Source organism: Marmota monax, unplaced genomic scaffold, assembly GCF_021218885.2.
Source record: "Marmota monax isolate L192 unplaced genomic scaffold, Marmota_monax_Labrador192_F-V1.1 WCK01_AAM20220418_F8-fsc00092, whole genome shotgun sequence".
Lineage (NCBI taxonomy): Eukaryota > Metazoa > Chordata > Mammalia > Rodentia > Sciuridae > Marmota > Marmota monax.
Window position 1 is genome coordinate 2,212,359 of NW_026692583.1, and position 15,669 is coordinate 2,228,027.

Consider the following 15,669-nt stretch of genomic DNA (forward strand, 5'->3'; position numbering starts at 1 on the left):
CGCCCGGGGTGCTCCCGGAGGCCCAGACACGCGGCGAGACGGAAGCGGAGGCGCGAGTGCGCAGAACAGCCTTTACTCGGGCGCCTAGAAGCGGAGCGCCTCCTCCGCGGTGCGGTACTGATTCAGCTGGATCTGGACCTCCACCGTCAGCGGCTCCGGCTGGTAGTCGCTGTCGAAGCTCGGCATCTGCGGTTTTGACTTTTCTGAGAAAATTAAAACATAAGCAATGAGTCCGGAGCGATGTGGGGACTGCGGTCTCCAAGCACGGAACACATCCCCAAAACCCAAGTCCAGGGAGGCACAACTCTGAATTGGATCCAGCTCTGTTAATAGAGTAGGGAATAGAATTGCGTTTAATTGGAGCATTTAATGAGTCACAGCTGTTTGAGTTACAAGAAAATTAGCTGTTTCTTTCTTAGACCATTTTAAGTTGAACTCTGACGAACTATGCATGTACAGTCTTGGGTATTTGACAATTATTTTCTTTAAAATGAAGTAAATATGGCACTTTGGGGAAAACACGGGACTGAAAGCATTTTGATAAATTTATAACATTTGAACTTTCAGGTAGAAATTAGAATTTTGGAACACTGCCACCATGAACTCAAGGTTCCCAATACTCCAAGTCTTTTCTAATGATGTGGGTGGTGATATTTAAGAACGTGACTTTTGGGGCTGGGGTTGTGGCTTGGCTGTAGAGCGCTTGCCCAACGTGTGAGGCACTGGTTTCAATCCTCAGCCCCACATAAAAATAAATAAAATAAAGGTATTGTGTCCATCTACAACTGAAAATGCTTTTTTAAAAAACGAATGTGACTTTTGGATTTTTAATGGAATGTGTAAATCAATGTTTGTTATTTTACAAGTAACCGTGTTACCAGTAGTGCATGGTTAAAATATCCATTCAAAATGCAAAATAAAACGGTTATGGAGGCGCATGCTCCGGAGGCTGAGACAGGAGGATCAGGTTCAAAGCCAGCCTCAGCAAAAGCGAGGCACTAAGCAACCCAGTGAGACCCTGTCTCTAAATAAAATATAAAATAGGGCTGGGGATGTAGCTCAGTGGTTGAGTGCCCCTGAGTTCAATTCCTGGTGTGTGTGTGTGTGTGTGTGTGTGTGTATCAATGTACTTTAATGACTAATTGGATTGAAAAAAATCAATATATATTCAGTTTTCACTTTGTAACAAATGTAATAAGCTAGCTTGTCAAATTCATTGTAACATCAAGGAAGAATATCCATAATTCTTTGAAAGCCTATTAAAATATTCCCCTCTTTTCTAATTATGTGTTGGTATGAGGTTGGATTTTCCTCATACACTTCAACAGCAATATATCAAGAGTTTTGCTGTAGACGCAGATATGAGAATCCACTGTCCTGTTAATCCAGACATTTAAAAGATCTTTAAAAACAAACTTGGAAAAAAAAATTTAACTATCACCAGGCAGCCTGCCCATAATCCCAGCTACTCAGGAAACTAAGGCAGGAGGATTAGAAATTCCAGGACAATACTTTGCAGGATCCTCTCTCAAAAGTAAAAATAAAATAAAAAGGGCTAGGGATGTAGCTCAGAGGTACAGCACCCCAGGTTCACTCCCCAGTACTGCAGAAAAAAGTTAAACTATCTTATCTCCACAGATAAGTGCCACAAATCATGTGCCCATATATGCATGGTCTTGAAAGCCCAATAGTATGAACCTCCCAATTCATTCTTTCTCAGAACTGTTTTGGGTCCTTTTCCTATGAATTTTAGAATCTGCTTGCTGAGCTGGGTGTATTGGCACACATCTGTAATTCCAGCAACTCAGGAGGCTGAGGCAGGAGGATCACAGGTTTAAGGTCAGTCTCCACAAGTTCATTGAGATCCTTTCTCAAAAGCAAAATACAACAAGGGCTGGGGATGTAGCTCAGTGGTAAAGTGCCCCTTGATTCAATCTCTAATATTGGTGGTGAGGGGCAATACTTAAGTTTAAAAAAAAAATCTGCTTGCTGATTTCTATAAACCATAGACTTGGCAGGATCATTCCATTATGTGGAATCTATAGATCATTTGAGAAGAACCTACATCTTAACAATATTTGAATCTCCTAATCCCTGCTCATAGTATACCTCTCCATTGATATAGATCTTTAATTTCTGTTCACAATGTTTTCTAGTTTTCAGTGAACAGGACTTCCACATCTTTTGTCACATTTATTCCTATATCATATTTTTCAATGCTATTTCTTCTTTGACCCACAGGTTATTTAGAAGTATGTTGCTTAGTTTCTAAAAAATTTGGGATTTCTTGGATCAGGATTTTACAGTTTCAGTTTTCATCTTCCCCCCACCCCACCCCCCATTTTATAGGATTTTGCAGTATTGTCCAGGCTGGTGTTGAAATCCTGGACTCAAAGGATCCTCTCACCTCAGCCTCCCCAGTGCTGGAACTACAGGCACATACCACCATGCCCAGCTCAAATTTTGAAATGTGCTGGTCACAGTGGTGCACACCTATAATCCAAGCAGTTCAGGAGGCTGAGACAGGAGGATCTTGAGTTCAAGGCAACCTCAGCAGTTTGTCAAGGCACTTAGCAGCTCAGTGAGATCATGTCTCTAAATAAAATTTTTAAAAAGGGTTGATGGGCTGGGGATGTAGCTCAAGCGGTAGCGCGCTCGCCTGGCATGGGTGCGGCCCGGGTTCGATCCTCAGCACCACATACAAAGATGTTGTGTCCACCTAAAACTGAAAAATAAATATTGAAATTCTCTATCTCTTTCTCTTTAAAAAAAATAAAAATAAAAAAAGGGTTGAAGATGTGGCTCAGTGGTCGAGTGCCCCCGAGTTCAATCCTCAGTACCAAAACAAAAAACAAGTTCTTTAAAGGTATCAGCAATGATTTCTTCAGGCATTTTTTCCCATTTTTTAAAAAATATTTTTTAAGTTGTAAATGGGCACAATACCTTTATTTTATTTGCTTATTTTTATGTGGTGCTGGGGATTGAACCCAGTGTCTCATGTATGCTAGGCAAGCGCTCTGCCACTGAGCCCCAAACCCAGCCCCTTTCCTGTCTTTTGAGAAACTCCAATCACATGGATATTAGGCCCTTGGAAATTTGTCTCAAAATTTATTGATACTCTTTCATTTTTTCCTACTGATTTTTCTCCTTGAGTTTTATTTTGGACAGTTTCTACTGCTCAAGTTCACTAATATTTCCTTTTATATTGTCTAATATGCCAATAATCCATTGAATGTATTTTTCATATGACACTATAATTTTCATCTCTAAAAGTTTATATTCATTATTGCTACTTAACAGATTCAATTTTTCCTCAAGATTTTTTTTTTGGGGGGGGGGTACTGGAGATTGAATCTAAGGACGCTTTACCACTGAGCTACATTCCCAGTTCTTTTTTTATTTTTATATCTTTCTTAATATCTTAGTATATTGTAGATATACATTATAGTGGGGTTTGACATAGTCATAAATGCACATAACATACTTTTCTGAATTTAAATCCCCAATACTCCCTATTTTCCTCACAACCTCTTCTCTAAGCCCTGATCTCCTTCCTCCAGTCTATTGGTTTTCTTTCTATTTATTTATTTTCTTTGTTTAATTGGTATATTATAGTTATATATATGGAGAGAGAGAGAGAGAGAGAGAGAGAGAGAGAGATAAAATTTTATTTTTTATTTTGAAACAGGACCTTTCTAAGTTGCTGAGACTGGCCTCACACTTGTGATCCTCCTGCCTCAGTCTCCCAAGTCACTGGAACTGCAGATGTGTTACTGCACCCAGCTCCTCTAGCTTCTTGAGTGTATGGAATAAATTATAATAACTGCTTTAATATTCTTGTCTACTGATTCTATCTTACATGTCATTTCTGAGTCAATTTTGGTTCTCATTATATATTGTATTTCTTGTTTTTTTTTCCATGCTGTGTAATTTGCCGGGGTTGGGGAGTGGGGGGTACCAGGGATTGAACTCGGGGGCATTCAACCACTGAGCCACATCCCCAGCCCTATTTTATATTTTATTTAGAGACAGGGTCTCACTGAGTTGCTTAGTGCCTTGCTTTTGCTGAGGCTGGCTTTGAACTTGTGATCCTCCAGCCTTAGCCTCCAGAGCTGCTGGGATTACAGGTATGCGCCTCTACACCCGACTCATGCCTAGTAATTTTTTATTGGATGACAGACATCGTAAATTTTACCTGAGGGATATTTTTTTGTATTCTTAATGAGATTTGTCCTGAGATACAGTGAGGTTTGATCCTTTCAAATCTTGCTTTCCCTTACTGATCTTTTAAAAACACAAATCTGAAGCTTACCTAGTTCAGAAACTTCACTGGCCACTCAGAATAAATCCAGGCTTCTTATCTGACCAATTAGAGCTGCAGCCAGAAGAACCCTGAGCCACCTCAGCTCGGTCCTTCCTCCAGGGCACCACAATGCCCTTCCCTACCCATCACCCCGCACAGCAGGCTGCTGCCTCTGGGACATGCAGGGAGGATGGGGGTCCAGTCCTCAGGGTGGATGTGGCCTCCCCACTGGCTGGAAGATACAGTTCTCAGTCACCCACCCTGTGGCTTCCAGTCAAGGCTGGCCCTTCAGCAGGGCCTCAGCAACCAGCCCTTGCCATCTGCCACCACACGCGTTGGCTCTTACCCTTTTTGGCCCCTTTCTTGGTCTTCTTTAAATCCTGAAAGAAAGAATGACCAAATAAGATGCTGACTGGGGTCAGGGGCTGCTGGGGAAGGGGCAGATATAGACCCCAAGGAGGCCTGGGGGCTCCCACCCATCCCAGGGCCTCTGACTGGTCCAGGAGGGTGGGGGGCTCCACGTGAGGAGGTGCCTGAGCTGGCCCACACCGGAGGAGCATCAGCCGCACTCCCAGGGGAAGGTCCCTCTTCCATCCTCCCCAGGCTCCTGGCAGGGCAAGCATTCTTGGAGAGGGGGAAGGAGAGGACATGGTTGCGGCCCACTTACCCTAGTTAATATCATCTTGTCAGACTCCAGGGTGCGGATGACCCCATAATTGCACACAGTGGACACCTGGGACTCCCCTGCCAGCAATGGCTCCAGGGCCACCAAGTCGCTACCCAGCACCCGCAGCACAGATGGTTCCTGGCGGAGCTCCTTGGGAATTTCTTTCTTTTTCTTGGGTGCCTTCTGTTCCTGTGGTGGGAGGCCAGGAGGGTGGGACAGGGCCAGGCAAAGGACCATGCCAGGCATGTGTCCCCTCCACGCGCGGTCCCCTGCTGTGGGCTGGGTGTGCCAGTACCTTGCGGGGTTCCTTCTCCGCTTTCCCTTTCTTATTTTTCCCAACAGTTTCCTTCTTGTCTTTCTCCCCTTTTCCTTTCTTGGCAGGCAAGGGAATTTCAACAGGAAGTGGCACCACAGCCCAGGAGACGATCTGGGGAACATAACATGGCCTCAAGTAAGCAGAGTCACCTCTCCCTCGCTCTTTCTAGAAAGGGGCTGAGAAGCATCTAACCAGGGAGTCAGGCCTCTGCCCACCTTCTCCTCCACAATAGTCACAGTGGTCCCCGACAGTAGGAAGGCCTTGAGTGGCACCAGGTCCTTGAAGGTGTGCTGCATCTCATAGTTGTAGGAAATGACATCAGCCCAGGGCTTGTGGTTGGTGCTGAAGAGGACGGTCCTTGATTAGGGGGAGATGCAGACATGGGCGCCATCACCCAGGGCTGTGGCTGGGAACCTGGAACAAGGCTCTAAGGGGACTTCCAAAAAAGACTACGTACCCCAAAATAGCACGAGACTGGGAGTCTGGCTATTACCGGAGAGGACCAGGGGAGCAGGAGACCAGGAAGGAACATGGCACAGAGAAGACAGTGGAGAAATGGGAAATTCGCAACAACAAAAAATCAGTGCAGAGTATAGAAAGATTCCTTAAACAAAAGCACTAATATTGAAAACTTCTGTTCATCAAATGACACTATGTAGGGAGTGAAAAGGCAAACCAGACAAAGGGGAAAATGACTTGCTGCGCTTGTCACCAAGAAGAGTGTATATCCAGAAGACGTTTGTATGCAAAAGGAAATCTTATGAATCAGTAAGAAAAAGACAGGCAATGCGATTTTTAAAAATGGGTAAGAGAATCAAAGAGGAACTCCCCCAAACACAGCATGTCCTCTGGGACAGGACTCTTGGCAGCCATGTCTGAGTTCCTCTGGGCTTTTAATAAATTTGCAATAAATCTCAGCCATGAGAAAGGCTGGATGCCAAGCCCTGAGAGTCCTAATGGATCCAAACCTGGGCCTAGTCTTGGGGACCCCAACACCAACAGAAGAGAGCCATAGTTAAAACAACTGACAAGCATTAGGGAGCTGTGACAGGAATTCCTAAGTAAATCTATATGTGCTCAACATTCTGAGACTCTACAAACTCCATTCATGGAGCTCCTACACTGTGGGAACTGACTTGGATTCCAGTAAAATTCTCCATCATCAAAGAAGCTTCCGGAACAAAGAAGGCAGAACCGGTGGCATATGCGAAACCTGAGGAGGGGATGAGACTGGAGTTATTGAGGGCAAGGAAGAACCTGGCGCACAGACTGGAAGGTCCTTGCCACACTTCGTATGCCAGAGTACATTCCAGATGGACTCAAAAGCTTGTATGAGAAGCTTCCAATCCCAGGGCTAAAATGCAATGAGAAAGTCAATCATTCTAGAAAGCTTAGCCCTTCAGGGACCTGAGGTTCAGATGCACTTGAGTGGAAGGTTAGGGTTCTGGGAAAGGAGTGCTGACTGCCAATCCAACACCTACCCCCTATGGCTCTTGGCCCAGGGGCCAGCTAAAGAGACTGTGGCCTCGGCTGGAGCACTCAGCCATCAGGATGCTCAGGGGAGGCAGTGGGTGCAGCCTAAGTCTGCTGTCACCCTGGATGGAGACCCCAGTCCTTGCTCCTAGCTGGGTCCTATCCTTACCCAGGGGATGGGAAGAGCCGGGGATCCATCCGTGGCCGCAGCTTTGCCAGCTCCTCTGCAGAGTTGATGGAGGAGAGGGGCACTGGCAGGGCTGAGCGGCCTGAGATGAAGGACAACTCTGACTCTCCCATCTCCGTCGCCCCCGACTCCTGGGACTCATTGGCCTCCTCCAACAGCTGCACCTCTGACACCCCCTGCAGCTCATCGCCTACAAGTTCTGCGCTGGAGGGCCTGACAATCTGCCAGGGAAGACAGGACACATCCTCTGAAGTTCCTTGAGTGTCTACGGACACAGAGATCAGGGCAGTAGGATTTTCTTTTTTAGTGCTGGAATGGAACACTGCACTTCTCGAATGCTAGGTAAGCAGGCCACCACTGAGCCACACCCCAGCCTTGCAGGAACCCAAGGCGTGAGCAGCACATTTGGGAGACCTAAGATTAAGCACAACCTCCTCATGAGAAGTTGGAGGCAGCACATTTCTCCTAGCCCCACGGAGCCCCTGCTTTTCATAGGATGTGGAGGGGTGAAAGACATCGTGGAAACTGTAGAGTGGGGCCAGAAGCTCTGGGCTTGGGTATAAAATTCCAGGCTGCTCCCGTGTCAGGCTCAGATGTCACAGGGCCACAAGGTGCTCACTGCTGACAATCATCCTGGCTGGGGCTGGGCTGGAGCCAGGGCCCTAAGCAGAAAGGGGCTGTGAATCCATGTTAAGGATTTTCCCAGGCCTCCAGGGGCTGTTCTGCCTGCACAGGAAACCCCGTGGGCCTGGGCGAGGAGCCACCCTACTCCCTGACAGCCGGGCACCTTGGCCAGCACGCCACCATACTGGCTCCCCTCGCCTTGCTCCTCTTCCACAAAGTCGTAGGTCACGTAATAGTTGTAGGTGATGAAAGGGCCTTCGGGGCCTGGCTCTGGGTCCCAGATAGAGGTGTCCACAACGCCCTTGACGTTTCCAATGGACACCACAAACTGTGCTTCTTGTGCCAGGAAGTCTGCAAGAAGGAGTGACAAGACTGAGGAACACGGAGGGCTGGGAGTTGGCAGACAGCAAGACAGGATGGGGAAGGCACTCGTCCCTGGATCCTCCCTCCATGCAGACGTTCAAGTCCCAGCTCCACCAAGTTCAATGGGAGTGATTTAGGATATGGCATTTGGCTTCTCTGAAGCCTTGGTTTCCTGATCTGTCAAATGGGAGTTATTTGGGGTTTGTTTGGTACTAGGGATTCAGGGATTGAACCCAGGGACGCTCTACCACTGAGCTATATCCCAGTCCTTTTTATCTTTTATTTTTGAGACAGGGTTTTGCTGAGTTACTGAGGCTAGCCTTGAACAAACAATCCTCCTGCCTCAGCATCGGTGCCTGTGCCACTGCTCCCAGTTTTAAAATGGAGGTTCTAATAGAAGCTTTACAGAGCCAGTTCTGAGAGGGTGAGAGGTTAGGAATATTTGCCATCTCATCTTGTGCCTGGAATGCTGAAGCTGTCAGGCTTCTGTCTGACCTTGGGAAGGCTCTGATGCACCTTGCATGATGGGCCACAAGGGGGTGAACTCAAGCCACCTCAAAAGTGAAGAAACTGGCTAAAAGCTGTGGAAGCCCTCCTACCACTTCTGTCCCCAGGGCCCAGTCACAGGGGTCAATATCTGAGAAAACCCAGATCCAGAAGGTTTATTACATCTGATGAGGGCCCGGGTCAAATGGGGAGCCACAGACAAAGGTTCAAGGTGTGGAGCCGGGTCCCTGCCCCCTCCCTCCATGGCTGTACCCACCACCACTGAGGCTGAATCCCTGGAACTGATGCTTCTCGTTGGGAGACACAGTGATGTCATCCAGCACGCACAGCCGGGTCAGGCTGTCGATGGTGAAGCCTCGGTAGTAGGGCACCAGGGCCAGCGGGTTCCCCTGCAGCACCAGCAGCCACAGGTGCCTGAGCGTGCTGAGGCTGACCATCATGCCCTGCAGGTCTGTCAGGTCATTGAAGCCCAGATCCAGGGAGACAAGGTTGGGCCTGGAAGGTGGGGCAGGCCACTCAGGAGTTAGGGACCCTGGTAAGCAGGGGACATGCCCTACACCCAGGACACAGCTCGGCCCACACACTTTGTTCTGTCCTGGACACAGGGTTATGCCCAAGCCTGCTTCTCCCCTCTCTGGAACACTGCCATCCTCAGAGCCCAGAGACAGCCCTCACAACCTACCCCTATGTCCCAGTCACACAGAGCTCTCTAGCCAAAATTCCAACTTCATGTGCATCTAGAAGGTTCTCCCTATTGACAAACAGGAAGTCACTGTGGAGAAGAGCAGGAAGGGGAGGAGTGGGATTGGAATGGGGACCTGGGAGGAGGGTGGGTGAAGCTGTAGGGTCCAGGGGTCTCAAGCTGGAGGTCACTCTTCAAAGCCAGACTGGCACATGGCCACTGGGTTCGCCTCTTGGGGGACAAGAGTGAAGACCGTGCCAGCAAGCGGAAAGGAGACGTTTCCCATCCCAGCCTGTGAAGGGCAGGAAGGGCGGGCAAAGGAGAATCCCAGGGCCCTGGGTGATGAGCCAGGCACAGGAGAGAGTGGGGCAGCTTTTCCCACTGTCACAAACTAGAAAGCAAAGTGACTTCAGCTCTGAGGACAGAGGCCAGGAAAAGAGCAGGGAACACCCATCAGCAGCACCTTCCACACAGTGAACTCAGCCCCCTCCCTCTCCTCCCTCGCCTCTTTTGATGGCCTGTCCTGCCCGTGATAGTCACAGGCCAGTCAGAGGGAAGTATGCAAGAGGAACAGTTCGTGGGGATCAGCACACAGCCTTGACCCGACCTTCAAGAGAACCAGGCAATATCAGCACAGATGTCCTTTTGATTCCCAAACAGCCCAAGACAGAGGCTCACGTACAGGTTTCTACGTGATCCCCATTCGGCACGAAGCACCAGGTTGGGCATGTTTTCCAAATCAAAATCAGGACACCTGGTACTCTGTCAACAGCAAGAGCCTAAATTTGCTGTCCTAAGAAGTCCAAAGTATATGGTTTTCTGTCTATACTCCCTGATGGCCATGGGCAATGGAAGAAAGGAATCCCAGTTGGACAGGGCCGAGCCTGGTCAGGGGCCGCAGAGCAAGGGGAGGAAGGAGGAAATCATGAGAGAGGGACTTTCCTCTCCACTGCACCCTGCCTTCCAAGCAGGTGTGGCTGGAGCACAAGGCCTGTCCAAGGAAGGAGGTGCCTTCTGTGCTGACCTCCAGCCCTTTCCAGGCTGTGACAGAGGAAGCAGGGGAGCTGCACCCACAGCACCACTAGCTAAGGTGCTGGACCCCGGTTCTCCTTGCAGGGTGCTCCCTTTGCCCCAGCTCTCCATGGCAGTCTTTTAGGGATGGTGGGTGACCCTCTCACTTCTCAGGTCTGGGATTTTAAGTTTTCCACTGTCACCCACCCCCCGCCCCCACCAAGGAGACAAAATCCAATGTCAACAACCAAGAGGGGACTGTTCTGCACAAACTCTGATGGATGCTGGAGTTGTAGTGACAAGCGAGGGCTGTCTCTAGGACAGTGTTCTCAGCCTGGGCTGAGTCCGCCCCTCCTCCTAGGTTCTGTCTGACTGTCCCAGGAGGGAATTGAGTGGGTTCAGGCCAGGGATGCTGCTACCCATGCTACAATGCCCAGAACAGTCCCACAACAGAGTGACAGGCCCAAGTGTCAATGGAGCCCACGTTGAGAGATCCTCTTCTGAAGCAAGGCTCCCTCTACCCTTCCCTGGATGTCAGTGGGATTTTTTATTGAGTCATTCTGAAATCCTGAGCCGACTTTGCAGCCACCCAGAAGTTATAGAAGCAAGCCTCCCTCCCGCACCTGCCCTCCCAGCTCCCCAGTTACCAGTAGTTGTTGGTGACATAGAGACTCTCCAAGGGGCCCAGCAGTTTGTTGTGGCCCAGCCCCAGATGCTGGAGCCCAGGGGGTGGGTGAGCACACAGACACTCCATGCTGCGGATCTCGTTGCCATACAGCTCCAGCACCTATTGACAGCAGAGGAGGCCCAGACTGGAGGGCTCTGCCTGACTGCCTGCCCTCTGCCCGCTGCCCCGGGAAACTCAGGAAAGGAATCGTGGACTGCTTGGGGCCTGCCTTCCTGTGCCCAACAGGACTGCATTTTTTAAAATGCAGGAGGAACTTTTTCCTGCAGCAGAGAGGGAAGATTCCTTTCCCTTCTGTGAAGGTGACTTCGAAGCTTGGAAGGGGAGGTGATAGAGGTGTGCAGGAAGTTCTTGCAGACACGCAGTGGGAAAGTGTCCCTGGGAAAGCCCCGATGGAAGAGGGAATGGATCCCACTAAGTGGATATGTGCAAACTGTCCTCCTCACTCACACGTGTCACCCAGGGCCGAGCCTGGTGTCTCCAGCCAGAGCCAGACCTGCTCTCTTCCTCCGTGGTCACTACTCTCGGTGTTCAGCTTAGGGCTGGGGACATGCGACATGCTCAGCAGAGCACGATGAAGCCCGCCTGCCTCTTTTCTTTGTGGAAAACATACCTAACATAAATTTGCCGTTTCCTCCATTTGTAAGTGTACCGTTCAGTGACATCCATAATGCTGTGCCACCACCACCACTGTTCCCCAAAGCGTCATCACCCCAAACAGACCTCTAAGCAGTCACTCACTCCCTGTTCCCTCTCCCAGCCCACGGTGACCTCTAATCCCTGTCTATCTCTGTGAATTTGCCTCTTCTAGATATTTCACAGAAGTATAATCAAATGAGATTGGCCCCTGTGGGTCTGACTCCTTTCACCCAGCATGCCGTTTTCTAGGGTCCCTCACACTGCAGTGACATCAGAATTTCTTTCTTTGAATGGATGAATTATATCCCACTACGTGGACAGGTCACCTTTTGTCCTCGGGTGTGTGGTTGTAGACACATGGATTCTTTCCACTTCTGGCTACTAAACGCTGATGAACAGGAAACTGTTAGGGATCCTGCCCTCTGTCCTTTTAGGTGTTGTGGATCCCCTTTTTGAGGAACATGGCCTACAGTTAAAGGCCTGAGGTTGGGCCTTAATGCAGAGCCTCCCTGGCCAAACCTGTGCAGGGAAGATCAGAGACAGGGTCTCTGGGGCTCCTGTACCTTGAGTGTTGGGGGCAGATTGGCAGCATTGACTTGCTTGATTTTATTGGCACTTAGGATCAGCTCCTCAAGGTTTACAAATTTTAGGAGGTCCTTATCCACCAGGCTCACCTGAAAGGAAGGGAAGGAAGTGAGGCCTCCAGAAGGCCAGGTGACATCGCAGCACAAGCCAACAGGAACACACAGTCCTTCCAGTCTTGCCAACCCCTCCATCCCTTTTCCATCTCACTGTATCCACTCGCAGGGCTCCAGGGCCACTTCCTCCCCTGCCCCTTCACTGACAGTAGCTATGGGATTTCCAGGCCAATGTCCTATGTCCCTTGCTGGACCTTGAGATTCTTGGAAGGGCAGAGCCATGGTAACCTACTGCCTGTCTGGCACCAAAGCTGGTTAAAGTATTTAGAAATCACCCTGGCTTGTACGGAGCAAGGTCAGAGGAGAAACTTCAGCATCCTACCCATAAATCTTCAGTTCCCAAGGAACTGAGTGATCTCAAGGATATCAGGGGTCCTTCCTGGCGGGGCTTCTTTTCCCTAGAGCAACCAATGCCCATTTGCCTAGGATGGAGGGACTTTCCAGGACATAAAACTTGCAGCACTAACACAAGGAAAGTCACAAGCAAACTGGTCACCCTATTCATTTTCTGGTTACGTGTAACTTCCCAGTTTCTCCATAAAAGGAAGCAAAGGCTTAGGAAGGCTGAGACTCAGTTTCTATACAACTTTTGAACTGTTATTGTTCTAAGCAAAGATTTTTTTTTAAAGAGAGAGAGAGAGAGAATTTAAACATTTATTTTTTAGTTTTTGGTGGACACACATCCTTGTTTGTATGTGGTGCTGAGGATCAAACCCGGGCCGCACGCATGCCAGGCGAGCGTGCTACCCCTTGAACCACATCCCCAACCCCTCTAAGCAAAGATTTTTTTAGTAACAGAAATAAAATAAGTCAACACTATGCCAATGTTCTCCAGCCCCACCCCCAACCCGATTCCCACAGTTTAAAGGGTTTTATTTATTTATTTATGGTGGGTTTTTTTTTTTTTTTTTTTTTTTTGGCTTTTTTGGAACTGGAGGTTGAACCCAGGGCTTTGCAAATACAAGGCAGACACTTTGCCACTGAGCTACATCCCAGCCCCCCACAGTTTAAATAAAGTAAAAAATATATATATATGGCCCAGGCACAGTGGCATACAACACCTGTAATCCCAGCAACTTGGGAGGCTGAGGCAGGAGGATCAGGAGTTCAAAGCCAGCCTCAGCAATTTAGCAAGGCCCTAAGCAAGTTAGCAAGACCCTGTCTAAAGGTAAAAAGTAAAAAGGGCTGGGGATGTGGCTCAGCCCTCTGGGTTCAATTCCTAGAACCAAACCAAACCAAACCAAAGCAATATGGGTCCTTTGAAAGGTCTTTACTAGGACCCAGGAGGGCCGAGTGCAGGGCATGCTAAGAATTGGCTGTAGAAGAGGCACATGGACTCCCTCCAAGGGTGAAGGAGGAAGACTTTCAACAAAGCATGGCTGAATACCGGCCTGTTTGTTGTACAAGCTGGTGAGCTCAATGAGAAGTCAGGGCTGACCTTGGGATCAGCTCTCACAGGAGATCCCCCTACAATCTGGTGCTCATTTGCAGCACCCACCTGCTTGTCCACCATCCTCAGCGACCGGAAATAGGAGTACAAGAAGGTGTCTTTGAGCATCAGTGGATTCTGGATGGCCAGTTCTCTCAGAAAATGGTCCTCAGCACTGGAGTCCTCCACCAGAGCCCAGGGTGAGTGGGGACTACGCACCAGTCCCAGCAGGGCCTCCACAGTCTCCTCCCCTGGGCTCACCGTCTCCTCCTCCCTGGGAGTCAGCTCCCTCCAGGTTCGCCATGTTTGAGGAAGAAAACGCGACCTGTTCTGCAGTGTTGGAGGTGGAGAATTTCATTAGGTCTCACATGTCCTTGTAAAGAAACTCAGTTGTAAGACTAGATGACTGAGGATAAAGAATTTAGAAATCTCGATGAGCCACCAGTAATTTTGGCTGATGATTAGCCATGATATGAGTACAGATAAAGGTCCAATTCCTGTCTCTGGGAGATTAATTACATATCTGACACAATCTATGCAATTCATGAGGCTCAACAGGCAATGGCGGAGGATATAAGGATATAATCAAGGAAAAATTTTTCAAGAGGAAGTAGCAAGGCTGAAAAGGTAAGCCCAGGAAAAGGTAAATTCAGGAAGTGGAAGATGAAAGAGTGCTTTTCCCAGAATTTACTCTCTCCCACCCCTACCTCCAGAAGAGGTGCAGTCTGAGCATAAAACCCAGAGTCTTACATGCTAGGCAAGCACTCTACCACCAAGCTACAGCCCCAGTCCAAGATGCATCTTTGAAACCCTAAAGCTTAACAAATAGTAGGTGCTCAACCAACATCTGACTAAGCAAATCAATGAATGCTCTCAGTTTTCCTATGAAAAGGGAACACCAGCTTTCCTAGGCTCCTTTCCATGGAGTGATGGGGTGGCCCCAGCCTCTGGCCCATTCAGAACTCTCAAGACATTCCTGAGCACACTGGCTCTTGTCCCCACCCTGTGATGACACCCCACCTAGGTGAGGACAACAGTTCCTGTGGCCCCACTGAACAGATTCTGTCTGCAGGGTCAATGTACAGATTGAAGCTTGAGAGAAAAGGACCTTCATGGGCAGCAAATTTTCCTCTTTCACCCTGTTTTGAGGCTCCTCAACACTGCATTGCTCTCTGTCTCTCCCCGGCAGGGAAGGGTGGGCCAGAGGGTGCACTGCTTAGCCTTTTGAGCCCTCAGGTTCTCCTCCAGGAGGGAAGCTTCTAGACAAACAGAAAGTGGCAGAGCCTTCCCAGCCAAGCCTCAGAAGGGGAGGCCCATGCCTCTGCAGCCTCAGGGCCCAGGTGGAACCATCTCCCGCACGTGGCTCTGGGGCTCCATGAAGCCAAGAAACTTCACCCAGTCAGAAGCACCTGCATGGTGCAGACTGGCCTGCTGTGCTCCGGATGGGAAGGTGCCAGGTCTGCACCCTGAAGTCAGTGCCCCCAGGCCCAGGCGGAGCTTCCTCTGCCCACACCTTGAGCTTCAGGGTCCCCTTAGTCCACCCTCCTCGCCCAAACACTAAGAACTACCTCTCCTGGGGCGTCTCGGTCAGCCACCTGCTGTGTGTGGGCGCTGCCAGTCTCCAGGGCCGTCCCCCGGGCCGTCCCCCAGGCCCTCCCAGCCCCCCTTCGCACCCAGCTGCCTATGCCGCAGGGAAACTCGTGCAGACACAGCTTCCGCAGGTGCACCCGCACCACCTCGCTCAGGGTCTCCGGGGCGCTGCGACTGCCGCTGTCGCTGTCGCTGTCGCTGCCGCTGGCCGGGGGCTGCTCCATGCCTGCGGGTGGGAGCCGCCAGCTTCCCGCGCTGCTAGGCAACGCCCGACGCCTGCACGTCCGCGCTGCTAGGCAACGCCCGACGCGCCATGCGCGTCGCACCCGGCTCAGCCCCCAGCCCCTGGCACTGCCCCGACCTCCTCCGTGAAGGCTGGTTCTTGTCCCCACCCTGTGATAACGGATAACGCTGGGCCAAGAGGCTGAGGGCGCGACCGACCGCCGGTCCTCTCCCCCTCCCAGGGGCTCCGAGAGGAGAAGCGGGTTATTAAGG

General features: G+C 49.9%; 1 protein-coding gene across 3 annotated transcripts; it reads right to left on the bottom strand.

Moving 5' to 3' along the window:
• Positions 1–57: 57 nt before the first annotated feature.
• On the bottom strand, positions 58–15,416 carry Lrrc43 (leucine rich repeat containing 43). 3 transcript variants are annotated; one of them, XM_046446106.2, is made up of 12 exons: positions 15,258–15,416; positions 13,654–13,914; positions 12,021–12,131; positions 10,781–10,920; positions 8,697–8,935; positions 7,734–7,921; positions 5,744–5,772; positions 5,502–5,643; positions 5,266–5,397; positions 4,971–5,159; positions 4,650–4,683; positions 58–203 (listed from the first exon to the last, which is right to left on the bottom strand). In XM_046446106.2, exons 1-12 carry the CDS (start codon positions 15,396–15,398, stop codon positions 85–87), a joined length of 1,725 nt encoding a protein of 574 aa, XP_046302062.1. In that variant the 5' UTR covers positions 15,399–15,416; the 3' UTR covers positions 58–84. The 3 variants fall into 3 exon arrangements, with proteins under 3 accessions (XP_046302062.1, XP_046302061.1, XP_046302060.1); XM_046446105.2 differs by lacking the exon at positions 5,744–5,772 and adding an exon at positions 6,929–7,167 and having other exon boundaries at positions 5,502–5,628; XM_046446104.2 differs by lacking the exon at positions 5,744–5,772 and adding an exon at positions 6,929–7,167.
• Between the last annotated feature and the right edge of the window lie 253 nt (positions 15,417–15,669).